Source organism: Diplotaxodon limnothrissa, linkage group LG6 (genome assembly GCF_057381915.1).
Source record: "Diplotaxodon limnothrissa isolate DT_005_m linkage group LG6, D_limnothrissa_male_GT1.1, whole genome shotgun sequence".
NCBI lineage: Eukaryota > Metazoa > Chordata > Actinopteri > Cichliformes > Cichlidae > Diplotaxodon > Diplotaxodon limnothrissa.
This window is the reverse complement of record NC_140601.1, coordinates 36,900,250-36,916,455: the sequence shown is the minus strand read 5'-3', so window position 1 is coordinate 36,916,455 and position 16,206 is coordinate 36,900,250. Positions and strand designations below refer to the sequence as shown.

Here is a 16,206-nt window from a genome sequence, read left to right as displayed (position 1 = left end):
CATTTTCATTTATGTAATATTGTTGACATCTAGTGGCCGTGAATAAAACTGCTGGACTGCGTCGAGTCAGTTGAAAAGCCTGCACAGTAACCACTACAGTAACCACCAGAGTATTTTTGTATTAATAGCTTAGAAAATGCATTTTAATAAAACAAAAGAAATACTAACGTAGCCCTATCATGTGCCAATAATTCTAACTCAGTTCATGAATTTGAAATTCTTCAAGCACCGGAGAAGAAGACAGAAAGGACAAAACTATGAATATATTTGTTTTGCAAATAAATAAATAAATGCCAGGTCAGAAAAGGATATCTTGATAGCAGGTCTACTTAACATAGCTAATCTCTAATAAATAGCGTAGGAAGGTACGTGTTTATAGACCGACATGTTCTACAGCCTAATTTGTATTTTTTTTGTTTCTGTTTCTGACTTTGCATATTGACAACTACGTTAGTCACACGGTAATAACAGAAGTAATGATGTAAAGCTCTCGAGTGTACTTGTCAACCGGGAATTTGAAACACGGGGGCTCGCTCACGTCTTTGAATTTCTTCGGCTTTTCCAAGCTGTACTTGAAGGCAACTCATAGCCAGCAGCGTCGTTTTGTGTGGCGCATGCGCATCTAGCTAACTAGGAAGCAGAGGAGACGGTCTCCATGGATTATGTAGACATATCGTTGAGTGAAAGCAGTAGCTGTTTGATTTGGATACATGCCGTGTTCTTACAATGAAAAGCTGACAGCTCGAAACGAAGTTGAGTCAATACGATATATATTTAACTGTATGTATTAGGGCCTGAGTCAGAATGATGTCAGAATGCGACCTGACAGAGACAGAGACCGGCGAGCCAGTGCTGGACACGGGGGAAAGAGCGGTGCCAGTGCTGGAGTCTAACTTTCACTCCATAGACCCTCCAAAGGTGTTATTTGACAGGAACCGGATAGGTCTGACAACTGGGGCGAACCCCGGTGGTGCCATACGTATTTCGGACTCTTGTGAAAGCGTGTTGACCGAACTAGAGACAGAGGGCTCCGGCGAAGAGGCGCTGCTGTTACCGTGCTTAGCAGGAAGCTCGTCGTCTCCGAGAGGTGTAAAAGAAAAGCGAAGCAGGCGGTACAGGCACAGCTCGTCTTCGGATAAAGATGCTTTAGCCTCCCCGGGTAAGTGTTTCAAATCACGGCCTTTGAAATGGTTGTATATGAAACTAATAAATAGACAGCCACACTCAGATACTCATAGGGGTTATGTCTTTTCTGACATTTTGTTATTTGATGCATATGGCTCTGGAAAAATTCTGCCTACTCAGGCTGATTACGGTTGTGATAACAGGTAATGCAACGTGGTCAAATAGATATGTTATGTAAGCTGTCTGAAGTGAGCATTTCACGCGGCTTTTTAATGTTTGGGTCTCTCTTAAGGTCTGTTGAGGCTGTTGGAGAACCAACACTTTGGTTATTATTAGAATTTTAAAAAAGCACAAACTTGGTGTCACATTACATAAAAAAGTACCCGGTTTCTCCACAGCACTTGGTGAACTGAAGGCTTGGTGTGCAGTCTGTATCGTGTCTGTATTTTCTGCTCAATTTGTCATCACCCATATTTTAGTCTGACAATCAAGACAGAATCAAGGCTACAAATATGATGACAAAAAAGTTTTTAAAACAACAACAACAAACAAACAGTTTATAATACTTCCAGGATAATAAATAAGTCTGCCTCATCCATTGAACTCTTGCCCACCTGGTTGACATCATTGCCTCCTTCATCCAAATTATCTTTGTTCCTCAAGCTAGGAGGTTTTTGAACATTCTGGTCTGTTGTAAGATGTTTGTTGTGATAAAATTATTTGAGGCTATGCTGTGAACTAGATTGTCCAGCAGGAACAACTAAAGTTTCTGTCAGATTTGTTTTGGATGATGAGAAGGGGGGTGGGGGATGCAGGGAAAGACCAAGAAAAAGGTGACCTAGTCGCTATGGAAGCGGCATAATCTGACTTAAATGCTCACTGGATTTAACAACACTCCCCCTCATACCGCCCACCTTTTGTTTTTTCCTTTTTTCCCTCTGCAAAACAAATTCTGAGCATTTGTATTCATTTCTGTTATTCAGCCTCTCCCAACAGAGATCTATTGTTCAGATCCATGTCCTATTATGGCCAGAAATCTAGGCCACAGGTAGAGTCTGAGCCTTAAATGGCAAGTGTTGGCATCCCATTACTTGTGGCCTTTGTAGAACAATAATCTTCTCCTCTAAAATTACAAAACTGTTTTACAGATTATTGTTAGAATACTGACTAAGAGCCGTTTCTCTTGCACTTTGTGCCATTTAAAAATATCATGTAAATTAATTGTGAATTGTAGCTCTTAAATTCTGCTTTACGTGTCATGGGAAATATTAACCAAATAGCAATAGTGCTTTTTTTTTTTTTTTAACAAAGTAATTGGTAAAAATTTGCATGCGTCCATAAATGTATTCTATTTTTCATCACGTATGCCATCTTTTGCTGCCTTCTTTGTCACCAGTCCAAAGAGCCTAGAAACAGCACGCAGGGTTTATTTATAGTTATAGTCTTTATGTAAAGTTCATTTTGATAAACTTGAGTAAGTTGAAGCATTTTATCATGTAACTGTCAAAACTCGAGGGAAACAGTTTTAGCGTTTAAGACAAATTGTATCAATTTTATGCGCTTGCTGTAACTTAAATATATAGTTATAGAACACTTTTCACAGTCCAGTGTTGTGCCATGTCACACACTTTGTGCTCTGCATGTCTATTGGAGGTCTCTGAAGTTATAAGTGAGGTACACTCCTGCTGTGTGTGCCCCATTAGTTGACCAGGACATCTGAGAGGCTGATATTAAATATGCATAATGCCCCTGTGCTAGCAGACACACTTTGTAGTCCAGTACAGTGTTTGAAGATGATGAAGACGGAAATTGAGAGAAAGGAAGTACTATATGCGCATATACTATTACTTTGGCTTTCTACAGGTTGAAGCTAATGGGAAGTGGAAGACATACAAGGCCCATTACTGCCATCTGCAGCAATACACCACAGTGATCTTATCACAGACTATAAGCACCAGGGTTGCGCACAGGAAGCGTAGATCTGTCATCATACAAGATGATAGATTGAGCACACTTTGACCTGTTGTTGGGAATTAAATGAAGATAAAATATTGCATCACACAGAACTGGATTACAAACTCCTTACAGTAAATCAGAGATTTACTGTTTTAGAGCACAATCTAAAACTATGTTAAGATTTTTATACTAAAGTCAAAATGGAGCTATTTTTAAGTCATTACTTTTGGACAGCTTTTCCAGAGATCAGAGTTACCTTTATGGCCAGACATCTTGTCCCAGTGTGGTCCACATCCACAAAAACCACTCAGAGCTTAGCCTTCAGAGATTGTGCACGTACAGCATGATCAGAAATTTATGGGAGTATTTACCCAATAAAATTGCTTAATATTTGCAGCACAGTTTAAATTCTTTTTAAAGTAGGATGTTTGCTTTGCAGGTACCAAATGGAGCATGAAACACAGGTGCAGCCTAGCTTAAACCTCTGTTTCAAATAATTCAGTTTTAGTTATATAGCACCAAATCACAACAACAGTTGTCTCAAGTTGTTTTATTTTGCAAGGTAAAGACTACAGTAATGCGGAGAAAACCCCAAGAATCCGATGACCCGCAGAGTGGTATATAAACGCAGAGTGAAACTTTGCAGCATTTATTGAGAAGATACAAGGAAAAGATCAGTCTGTCTAAATTCTTCTTATTATTGAATTATTGAGTTATCTTACAGCCACAACATGATAAACACCTACCTAATCAGAATACTTTATTAGTAATGCTTTTTGGTAATCTCAGTCTCTAACTGAACGTGCTCCTGTGACTGACCAGCATGTCATGGAGTGGGTGGGAGGAATTATCCAACATTGTCTTCATCTTAATGTTGGATAGCTCCCCACTGTATCACCAAAATACCTTTGACGCATCAAAGTAATGCATAGTATGCTACCGGAACATTAACAGATAATTGGCTGCAGGGTGCGAGTACTGTGCTGTAATGAGGAGGTCTTGGTTAGTCACTTTACTTTCTGAACCTCCCCATCCATCCATTCGCTTATCCTTTTCAGGGTCGCGGGGGGCGCTGGAGCCTATCCCAGCTGTCATAGGGCGAGAGGCGGGGTACACCCTGGACAGGTCGCCAGTCTGTCGCAGGGCCAACACACAGGGACAGACAACCATTCGCGCTCACATTCACTCGCACATTCACACCTAATGGCAATTTGGATTTTCCAATTAACCTATCCTCTCAAGCTGTATGTCTTTGGATGGTGGGAGGAAGCCGGAGTACCCGGAGAGAACCCACGCAAACACAGAAAGACCCCGGCCTGATGTTGGAATTGAACTCAGGACCTTCTTGCTGTGCGGCAACAGTGCTAACCACCGTGCCAGCTTCTGAACCTCCCCGTTAAGTTAAATTGAGTTTGACTTTTAACATATGATTCTGGGTACTTTTCATGTATTTGTTCAGGAGTAATTGGGCCATACTAGGTCAGACTAGGTTTGACAAGTATTCACTGTTTTAAACAATCCAGATTAATTATGTAACGTTTGCTTATCACTCTTTCTTTTCTTCCTCGTGTTAATTAGGTTCTCTTGGGCCCTACAGTTAAACTAGCTTTGAAGCTATCTTTGTTACTCCTTATCGGTCACCCTTGGCATGTTGACTGTCCTGTCCCTGTTTTTATAGCACCTACCACATGTCTGTGACTTTATCTCTCCTTGCATCCCACTGTGACTTTAGTGCGACTGATACAGAGCATGGGTCTCTGTCAGCTGATCGTTCTGCCCTGTGCAAGGAGGAGAACTTATGATCTGCCATGTCATGTGTTTGGACCTTTATCAAAATAATAATTGGCACTATTCACCAGAGAGCAGTGATTTCAAGAGAATGACGTTTGATCTGCAAGGCAGTAGAAAATGCCAGATTTTAACAAGTGGCGGAATCACTGGTTTAGACCAATTTTTTTTTTTAAGTTTAGTTGGTAAATTCTCTGTGATAGTGTACACACAGTCAAAATATGGGCATGCGATTTGGAATTCCTCTTAAATGTGTGTTTGTGTATTCCTTTGTGGGTGATTCCTGTGATAGACTTGGCCACCTGTTTTATCCCACCCTTTGCACAGTGTGCAATGGGAACACTTCCAGTTTCCCACTGCCTAGAACAGAATAATCAGGAGGTGAGATGGGTGAGGTAACGGACAGTTTACAGTAGTCTCTGTGAGGGAGATTGCAATTATTATTTTTTACCACTGATTTTTCAGCATGTATAATGTAAATAACTCATTCATGATCATTTCAAAGGTATCTGATGGTCCTAAACACCAAAACATAACACCCATGCAGAGAAACCTCTTGATGTTTACTTAATGCCATATTTTGCAATGGACATGTAATTGTAAATGCAATCTTATTGTTCTAGTTCTTAAGAAAATACATTTGTTTAATTGTAGCAAGTTCTGGTTGTATACAATGTAAAAATAAATCAAAGTAATCTTGAGTTATTCCCCTTCTAGGTACCAACAGTGGAGATTTCAACCATTTCCCTGACGACCCCGAGTTTGCCGATATTATCCAAAGGGCAGAGCAAGCCATTGAGAGTGGCGTCTTTCCAGAGAGGATTTCCCAGGGCTCAAGTGGGAGTTACTTTGTCAAAGACCCAAAAGGGGTACGTTTGGTACAAATGACACAGATTCATGACAAGCGAAGGAAGGTTCATGGGCTAAACTTGGAGGAAGAATATAAATCAGTAGCTTAGCAACATTTCCAAACATTTATCTTTTCTTTTTTCAAAACATTAATTGCTTTAATCATAAGAGTTTGTAAATTAGGAAGAAGGAATATGGAAATCCACAGGATTATGATTCTTGTTTAATTATTCAAAAAGCAATGGTTCAGCTGATAACAGCAGATCACTGGCATCTACAGGTAATTACTGGGAAGATGGTGAGCCCAAGATGTCAGACGCATTCCTCATGCTTTACATTTGTTGCTTATAGTTACACTATTAGTCTTTGGCTTTTTAATTGTGTTTGTAAGGAGCTTGAAGCAACACTAATATGCGTGGTAAAATTAGTTCTCACTCTTTCTGTTTTCTGACCTGGGCTGTATGTCAGATTGCAAGTTTAGAAAAAAAACAAATGTATCACTCTGTTTTGTTTTTTATTTACAGAAAATCATTGGTGTTTTTAAACCAAAGTCAGAGGAACCTTATGGTCATCTGAATCCAAAATGGACCAAATACTTTCACAAGGTACTTTCTGTCACATGTATCACCTTTTTTAAACATCTGAAAAGTTATTAAGATATATATTGTCATTCATTTTACTTTAATGGCTGCACACAGTGAGTAAGATTAAACAAAAAAAAAAAAAAAAAAGTAGGGTAATATTAACACCTCATCTGTAAAACTTCCCCCATGTCTGTCTCTGTTGTTAGCTTTGCTGTCCATGTTGTTTTGGCCGAGGGTGCTTGTTACCTAACCAGGGTTATCTGTCAGAGGCTGCTGCTTCACTGGTTGACACCAAACTCTGTCTTGGTGTGGTGCCAAAAACCAAGGTGTGTGCTTTTTTTTTTTTTTTTATTTTTTTTTTTTCTCTGTAGAGTTTTTGAATTAATAACATGTAATCTCCAAAACCCAGTATAAGTAAACACTTGAATTAATCTGGATTTGATTAGGGTCTCTGTGCTCTTCTTTCTGTTCAGCAGTGGTCACAGTTTCAAAGTAAACCAGTGTTATCTAAATTTTATCAGGTGGTGTATTTGGCCAGTGAGACATTCCACTACAACGCCATAGACAGAGCAAAGTCCAGGGGGAAGAAGTACGCCCTAGAGAAAGTCCCCAAAGTGGGGCGACGCTTCCACAGAGTGGGCCTCCCACCCAAGGTACCAAAGACTTTTAAACCGTCACAGTCTAACGTCACCATTTGTTTACTATAAGCAATTCATGAGGAGCTTGGAATCTTGACCTTTCTCTTGTTCATTCCTGTGTCGTTTCCTCCTCTTGCTTCCTTGCTTTCTCTTTGTATTTGTGCAAAAACACAGCCACATGCAGGAAAACCTATACTCATACTGGTTAAAACAAATTCTAATCTTCTTGTTTCAATATTTGTTAATAGGTTCTTTGTCAGATTTGTTCTATTCATATGTACACTGACTGCTTCTCTATAACATACAAGAGTTGTTGCATCAGTGAGTGGAGGGCTGAGAATAGCCACTGATGGTAGAGAACGGTAAAAGGAATCATGCCACACTATTTTTGTGTTGAAGAAGAACAATGTGTTTAGATAAAAGGCCATCAGAACCATAAATGTTGTTTCTGCTTTAAGCCATGTTCTTTTTCAGGAGCTGTAATACTTACTGGATATATTTATCTCTTGTATTGTGAACTGTAATCGTATATCAGTTTTGTCTTTTAATCAAAAACATGTATAACAGGTATTTCATTCCTGGCTGTTTATTACGTGAGACAGTCTTGTGGGTGATCTAAAGATATGTGGATGTTAAGATGATGTGAAAACATAGCTGAAGTGTCTTCGAGGAAGTAAATATGAGGAAACTGACTGCATATTTTCAACTGTCAGGCACAGCTGACATTTCAGCCTTTCGACATTACAGCTTCACTTGTAATATCACTGCACACCACATCATTTCCATTTAAACTGTCTACATACTGTTCTCAGAGCAGTGAACATTGCTATACAGTGTTTTGTTTTAATGGGTATGTTAGTTGCATTCATGCCATATGCGCCTCTGTGTGTTACCAGGTGGGCTCATTTCAGCTGTTTGTGGAGGGTTATCGTGAAGCCGACTACTGGCTGCGACGCTTTGAGGCAGAACCACTGCCAGAGAATATCAGGAAGCAGCTGCAGTCGCAGTTTGAGCGGCTGGTGGTGCTGGACTATGTTATCAGAAACACAGGTAGGCGTGCACGTGTTAACATTTCGATAAATGGTTTAAATTGAAGTGATCCGTCATTGTAGTCTCATTACAGTGTTGGCAGCTTTATTTCGATTTAGTTATACACTGGTTATGATAAAAATTCCTTTGATCTTCATATTTATTTTAAGTTAGTATATGCTTGCGCACAACAGCTGTTTGCTATCTTTGACATCGCTCTGTCTTCCCTCTCATTTCTGCGTATCAAAACTTGTTTCTGTTTGTTTTCCTTGTTAGATCGAGGGAATGACAACTGGTTGATCAAGTACGAGACACCAGGAGAAGGAGAGGGAGAAGAACAAAAGGTGAGGTAATTTACCACATGACAGAGGTGTGTTCAGACTGTTCACCAAGCACGCATTCACCTCGCTTAACTCTGTTGAAACACATGAACACTTATAGTCAAAGGAGCTTGCAAAAGAAAAGCGTCTGGACTTCTTTAAGTTGCTTGAAGACATTTCACCTCTCATCCGAGAAGCTTCCTCAGTTCTAAGGTCAAATGGTGGAGAGTCCCAGATATAAACCTAGTGGGAGTAACCCCCCACAGAGGGACAAAAGGACCCCCTGATGATCCTCTAATCGCCTGAGCCAAGGTGTGAAAATGGGTGTGGGTCCCAATCAGCCAGAGTTTCGGGTGAGTTCATTGTGAAACCTGGCCCCACCTTATCACAACACAGAAGAGCCACCTCCACAGGACAAGACTCAGCAGTCCATCTGCATCTTAAGGATAAAGGACACTCTTTCGAGGATGCCGATGTTCACATTTTGGACAGAGAGGACAGATGGTTTGAAAGAGGAGTGAAAGAAGCCATCTATGTCCACTGTGAGCGACCATCTTTGAACAGAGGCGGTGGTTTACGACACAAACTGTCTGCCATCTATAATCCAGTTTTGAGATGCCTTCCCAGACGCCTTAACGCCCACTCACATCCTGGGCCATCTGATCTCAGGAATTCGCATGATAAGGTGGGGCCATGTTTCACAATGAACACACCCGAAACTCTGGCTGATTGGGACCCACACCCATTTTCACACCTTGGCTCAGGCGATTAGAGGATCATCAGGGGGTCCTTTTGTCCCTCTGTGGGGGGTTACTCCCACTAGGTTTATATCTGGGACTCTCCACCATTTGACCTTAGAACTGAAGAAGCTTCTCGGATGAGAGGTGAAACGTCTTCAAGCAACTTAAAGAAGTCCAGACGCTTTTCTTTTGCAAGTTCCTTTGACTACGATGACCTGGATGACTGAGAACCTTCACAGACATGAACACTTATATATTTTTAAACCAGAACACACCTTATGTTGGTTTTGCTTCTGTGTATGTGGAAACTAGACTCACAAATGCATGGAACAAACTTGATGTACGTCTTTGTTACCTATCATCAATCATTATTTTCGATTTGCCGATAAATGACAAAAGTTGTCATTTATGTGTGGCAGTAATCACCCCTCAATCAATAACCAACTTGGTCATCAGTCATTAATAATTTACTCACTTAATGAATTCGAGGTCTTTAATCTTTTTCTCCCTCATGCTGCAGGATGCAGAATGGACAGAGAACATTCAGGACTCCTGCATCAAGATTGCAGCAATTGACAACGGCCTGGCCTTCCCCTTTAAACACCCGGATGAATGGAGAGCCTGTATGTTTATCACTTATTTCACTTTTGCTCACCATCTCTGTCAGTGACAGTAATGAGAGGGCCCCTTTACATGTGCGATTTCATGTAAAGACTCATTAAAAAGACTCATTGCACTTGTAGGAAAGGGTATTGTCAACATAACCTTCTGAAAAACACAAAGTGAAAAGGCACTTTTATTTGAGTGTTTAAAGTATCTTTCTGTGCCACAGTGATTGATGGTTGACCCGGCTCTTTGTTCACGTGGGCTTTAGGAGATCTCTCTTGCAAAATGTGTCACAGCTAAAAGTCTTACTCTCATTACAAATCAGAACCAGGCACTGTGACTGCATGCAGTTTAGACTTGTGCTGTGTACTGAGTGATGCACAAATGCATTTATATTGCACCACAAGTTTCATTGTACTTGAAGACAAAACATTGAGATACCATGAAATTACTGGAGGGGACTGCATGTCTGAAAGGGGATTTATTTGCATACTTTTTGAGATGTATACTACTTTTAGACCCGCTGTCCAGATTAGACAATACAATTAGCTTATCTTAGTACCAAGGTTGTAAATAGGAGGAATTTACTAGCTTGGCTTTTTCCAGATGTAAAACTAACGTAAGAGCTTGTAAAATTGTACTAATCTGTGAACTTGATAAAGTGTTGCAATTAGTAAGTTGTAGATGTGATGGTATGATTTTTACCTTTGGACACTGCCACAGACAGTTCCTTTAATTTTCTGATAATCTCATTGCTATTGGATGATTTCAGTCCTTTTCTTCTTATGGTAGAATTTTGTCATCTGTGTTCTGGCAAGAATTAAAGAATTTTTTACAATAAAAAAAAAATAAACTGTAAAGAAAAATTAGGCCACTAAACAATCCTACATGTGGCCTTATTATCAAATACAATGATAGTTATAGGTTCAGTGACAGTGAAAGGCTATACAGACGGAAACATTTGTGTTGTCCCCCTAACAGATCCATTCCACTGGGCATGGCTTCCTCAGGCCAAGGTACCCTTCTCCCAGGAGACCAGAGACCTTGTGCTGTCCCGCCTCTCTGACATGAACTTTGTTCAGGATCTCTGTGAGGACCTCTATGAGATGTTCAAGGTATGAGATGTTCTCATAAGCTTTCCTTTTTAATCTGTTTCTAGATTTTTGAATTCTTAATTGCAGGATATCAGCTAATATCAGTCGTTTTCTGTTTTCAGACAGATAAAGGCTTTGACAAAACCATGTTTGAGAGACAGATGTCCGTCATGAGAGGACAGGTGAGCTTTTGTAATTTATTTTTTATTTTTAATGAGTACTTTAATGTTCCTCTAGTCATTTTTTTTAACTTTGTACTGTTCTGTCCTCTATTTTATTTTTTTCTGCCTGTTCCTTTTATATCCTACCTTGTTCTCCTTTCTCCTCTCATGGCCTACTTTCTGTCACTTTGTATGCTCTGTAACGTCTTCACCACACATTTTACCCTAATTTTGCATCTGCAGCCACTGTCTTGTCTCACCTTTCAGTCTTTCTATTCTTCTCTCAGCAAGCAGTTAATAATAAAAACATGTTATATTAGTGAACAATACTGTGCAGGATTTGAGTCATTCTCAATTCTTTGTATTTTTGTTCTCCTTCCCTATTGGAATTCTTTAATATGGTTTAAAGTGCTTAAAGTCATGTCCTTAAGAAAAATGAATAAATCCAACAAAGGCATAACACAGGACCCAAGGACCTGAGATAAACATCTGACCCGTCAATTGATCCATCTACTGTTGTAAAGATGCCCTTCTTAAAGAAGGGAAAGAGGGTGAAAAGGCAGAGTTATGCCAAGTTACACAAGAACTGGACTTTTGTACAACAACCTGTTGTGAACAACGGGTCTTGTGAATTTTGAATGTAAATTTAACATTTTAAGTTCTAGTCAGTGTCGTTGGAGTGTTATGGAGGACATCAGTAGAGAGGTACAGCAGTGAATGTGTGCAGCATCTGTTAAATGTGGTAGAGGCTCTGTCATAGTTTGGTGCTGAATTTCCGTCAGTGGTGTGGGGGATCTTGTCAGAATTGATGGAATTATAAACGCAGAAAAGTACTGTGCAGTACCATCTGGAAAGCGCCTTGATTGGCAGTAGCTTATTTGCAGCATTACATTGACCTCAAACACACTGCCAGTGCAGTGAAAGCACACCTGGGTAGAAAACGCATAATAGAATGCTATCAGTTATGGATTGGTATCCTCAGAGCCTGGACCTCAATATTATTGAAGTAGTGTGAGACAGAGGCAGGAAACAAATGGATGAAAATCAGGTAACGTCCAGATTAGAGCTTCAATGTTAAGAAGCCTGGAGAATTATTCCTGAAAACTACTAAAATAGAGCCTGTTTTGAAGAATAAAGGTGCTTGTACTAAATTTGCAAGCTTGTCAGAATTTCACCATTTCTGTGTTTGCTTCATGTGCTATTTCCACACATGTTTGCACATTTCACTGATCACTGCACTTATTTCCCATTTTCCAAGCAAAATATAACAAAATGAGGGATGGCTCAAGACTTTGTCCTGTAGTGCAGTTGTTTTGTAATTTATTTATTTATTTTAACTTTTAGTTAATTATTTAACTTTTGTCAGATATTAAAATGACCTGGCTGTGGAGAAAGTAGCTAATAATAACTGCAGTTTTTATGTATTACTGTCCTTTATCAAAGCCATGTCACATGCATAATATGTAAGCACAGACTGTTTCATATTTCCAATAAGTTGTTTGCATATTCTCTAAAAACTTCGAGTTGCTTTTGCACAACTAATGCACCGTCTTTTCCCAGGTGTTGAACCTGACCCAGGCGTTGAAGGACGGGAAGAGCCCCCTCCAACTGGTTCAGATGCCTCGGGTGGTAGTGGAGCGCAGCCGCTCAGGTGGCCAAGGTCGTGTGGTCACTTTGGGGAATGCGTTTACACAAACCTTCCACTGCAAGCGGCCATTCTTTTCCTCCTGGTAGTCAGAGAAGGATGACGAGGGGAGCAGAGGAGAAGCATCTGCTTTTTGTCCACACATCACTCCTGATGTAAAGAAAGTGAGAGAGAAGCTTACACTGGAAACTGTTCATATTTGTCCTCGGCAGGAAGGAAGTGAAGAAGGATACGGTGATGATGGAAAATAAGATGAGAAATATTTTGTGAGGAAATTGACTTGAGGCCAATTCCTCATTTGAGGAGAGTGCAGGGAACCGTGGGAGCTGGAGAGATTAGCATACCGCCGTCTCCTAGAGAGACCTTGGGGCTGTTTGTGGTTACTATGGCAACTTGATTAGATAATCAGCTTTTTCACAGAGGTGGGCTTTGTTTATTGTTAGGAAGCTGAAAGTTGTTTTTTTTTCTTTTTTTTTTCAAACCACTCAAGCTACCTACTGAAGGTCTCTCGATAATATAGTGCGTTGATGGCCAAAGAGCAAGCACCTAAATACCACAAGCTAACAGCACAGTGGTCCTGGTAGTGTTTGGGAATCTTAAAGAAGTTTCTCTTGGTCGACATTATTCCTCATCTGGGATAAAGTCCAAAATATTTGCTTTGCCTTATAGGATTACTTAGTGAAATATAGATGTGCACTTACACTGCTGGAAGTGTTTGACCAGTTCCACCCAGCTGGGCCAAAACACACTTTACCCAGCTTTAAAACCACGTGTTAAACAAAGACAGTGTCTTCAATTCTCAGTGCTGCCAAAGTCTTTGTTGAAGGAATATTGAAGAGCTTCAAGACAAGAAAATTGTTGAAACTTGAATTTGTAGGAAGTGGAGGACTGCGAATAAACACTTCGCTTGAATGTAATCTGTTTACCGTTTATACACAGAATTTTGCTCCTAAACATTTCAGTACAAGAGAATTCTGTAAGAAATAGACTTCTCATTACTATGAATGTATTTGTTGTTTGACTTGTATTTAATTGCTGGTAAGCAGCTTTCTCTTGAATCTTCTGGCATGGGGGGGGTCGCAACTCTCCTTGCTTTTTATATTGTACTCTGTGAAGAGGAAAAACTAAATTGAGGAGACTTGCTTGATGCCATTCTGTTTTCTTATGTATGCATCTTGAAGTTTTTATTCCAACTCTGCAACTATATGGGATAAGTTGTATATTTAACAGATTAAAAAAAACAATAAAATTTGGCAAAATCAAGTATTTTGTAGTTGTCACTAGTACATGTTCTAGTTTATAGGAAAAGGCTAATTTGAAGGCATAAAGAATGAAGTGCACCAAGCTGGAGTTCAGCAGTGACAAAGGTATGTTCAGCAGAGCTCTATCTGCAGGATGACAGTTCTCATGCACCTGATTAATGCCTATTGACTTTAAGATTAAAGATGTCAACAGTAATTCCCACCCAACCTGCTAAAGCCCAAAGATATCCAGGTAATAAGGATGAAAACAAAAACAACAGATCTTCACACGCAAAATATTGAAATCAGTGAATTTTTAGCTTGAGAAATTATTAAAAAGGTTATCAGCAATTAAAGGTTTTCTGAGAGAAACTTTGCCGATTGCAAAGGTACAAGATCTAAACCAGAGCCATGGAAAATGTTTAATAGTGTGAAAGTGACAAAGGGAGCGGTTTAAGATTACAAGCTAATGGGGCCTTTTGTAAAGCAAAAAAACAAAAAGGTGCCCGGGTTCATCTGACCAATCGAGAATGTCAGTGATGTCATTCAAAGGACAAACAGAATATTTCCTACAGGTGTGCCTTGAAATTGTGGCGTGTGTTCTTTGTATAGCAGAGGTTTTCAAACCAATATACACCAAGGTGGTGGTAGATGTGAAGCACAGCTGAATAAGGTCACCACACATTCTCGCTAAGAAGCGACACACATCTGGAGAGGAAATAAAATGTGAAAAGAGCTGTTGCAATACTACCAGGATGTCTCGTCATCTTAGCAGTAGTGTGACACGGAGCCTTGCACAACAGTGCCCTCATGTGGAAAGTTTTCTTTATAACCTCAGGTTAATGGGTTCAAGTCACCACAAAAAAAATAGGCAGTCTTCTAAAATAGAGTACCAGGTCTTTTAAAACACTATAATAACCAAACGTATGATTCTGTACTCTGCTTGTGTGTATATATAGCTGTGGTCAAAGGTTTACATACACTCTTCATGGGCATGAATGTCCTGGTAATTTGGGGCTTTTTTAAACGGCTCTTTATCCACGGTGGAATGATTGTACAGCATACACCTTTACTGACTTCAAAAGTCAAGTTTGAGTTTATTTTTTATTTTTATCTGATCCATACTGGGTCAAATATATACACACAACCCACTAATATTTGGTTAAATGTTCCTTAGCAAGTCGCTCTTGGTTGCAATCAACAAACTTCTGACATAATTTTGGCTGGATATTTGGTCGGTTTCCTGGAATAGACTTGGTGTTTAAGCATAATCCATACATTTTCAATTGGCTTTAAGTTGAAGCTTTGGGAGGGCCATTCCAGAAGCTTGATGTTCACCTGTTTTATCCATTCTAAAACTAGTTTGATGTCTGTTCAGGGTTATTTTTCTGCTGGAACACTCAACTCTGTCCAAGTTAGATTTCTCTAAGTGTTGATTTGAGGTGAAGCTGAAGAATTTGAAGAATTCCCCCCGGAGCATGATGCTGCCACCATCATGTTTGAGGGTTGGTACAGTGTCTTAGGTTTGTAAGCCCCACCTTTACCCCTACAAACATGCCTCTTGTCATAGTGACCAAACAGCCCAATCTTTGTTTCATCTGAACATAAAACTTTCCTCTAGAAGGCATTAGGCTCATGCCTGTGGTGGGAAAGTGAAAATATCAGTGATGACGTGTCGATTTTGAAGCAGGGGCTTTTTTTTCTGGGTTGGCAGTCTCTCGTTCCATGGGGATGTAAAACTTGCTTTACTGTGGACAGTGATGTTGGAGTTTCAACAGTTTCCAGTTCACGCTTTAACCTTGACGGTTCCTGGGCTGTTCCAGAACATCCTAACCAGTTTATTCTCATCCCAGGATGACAGTTTGGATCTTCTTCCAGATCCTGGCAATGCGGTGACACGTCTCACTAACTCATACATAGATACAGTAACTTGAGCTAATGGTTTTGTAATCTGCAGTTTTTTCGTAATGGCCCTGAAAGACCTTCCTAAGTTGTGTAAATCTACAATTCCGCTTCTTAAATTGTCACTGAATTTCTTGGGCTTTCCTGTTGTTCGAAGTATTGCTCAATCCAGTGAGTACTGGCAAAGGAAAAACAAGTAATCAATCATGAACACTAATGAAAATTTAACAGGACTTTCATTTGTCAAGTAAAAGTATAATGTAGAACCTTCAGCACTGCTTATTAAAATATTTAAATAAATGTACGTCTATATCTGAGCCTGTATCTACACTTTGTGACTTTGCAAGAACTGGAGAAAATGCAAAATTAAAAAAAATAAAGTGCACCCAGTTCTTGGTTTTTTGAAGATAAAGACCGTTTCAAAGGAATCAGAAGCCCAAACTACCAGGACATTCATGCCCATGATGAGTGTATGTAAATTTCTGACGTGTACAAGCTTCCCTGCAGTTATGTCTGTTATGAGCTTTT

At 39.7% G+C, this 16,206-nt stretch overlaps 1 protein-coding gene across 1 annotated transcript; it reads left to right on the top strand.

The window, feature by feature from the left end:
* Nucleotides 1-653: 653 nt before the first annotated feature.
* On the top strand, nucleotides 654-13,477 carry pi4k2b (phosphatidylinositol 4-kinase type 2 beta). The gene is made up of 11 exons (XM_085356370.1): nucleotides 654-1,159; nucleotides 5,587-5,738; nucleotides 6,243-6,323; nucleotides 6,509-6,628; nucleotides 6,824-6,955; nucleotides 7,837-7,990; nucleotides 8,246-8,313; nucleotides 9,550-9,652; nucleotides 10,617-10,750; nucleotides 10,852-10,911; nucleotides 12,451-13,477. Exons 1-11 carry the CDS (start codon nucleotides 805-807, stop codon nucleotides 12,622-12,624), a joined length of 1,533 nt encoding a protein of 510 aa, XP_085212496.1. The 5' UTR covers nucleotides 654-804; the 3' UTR covers nucleotides 12,625-13,477.
* Nucleotides 13,478-16,206: the final 2,729 nt, after the last annotated feature.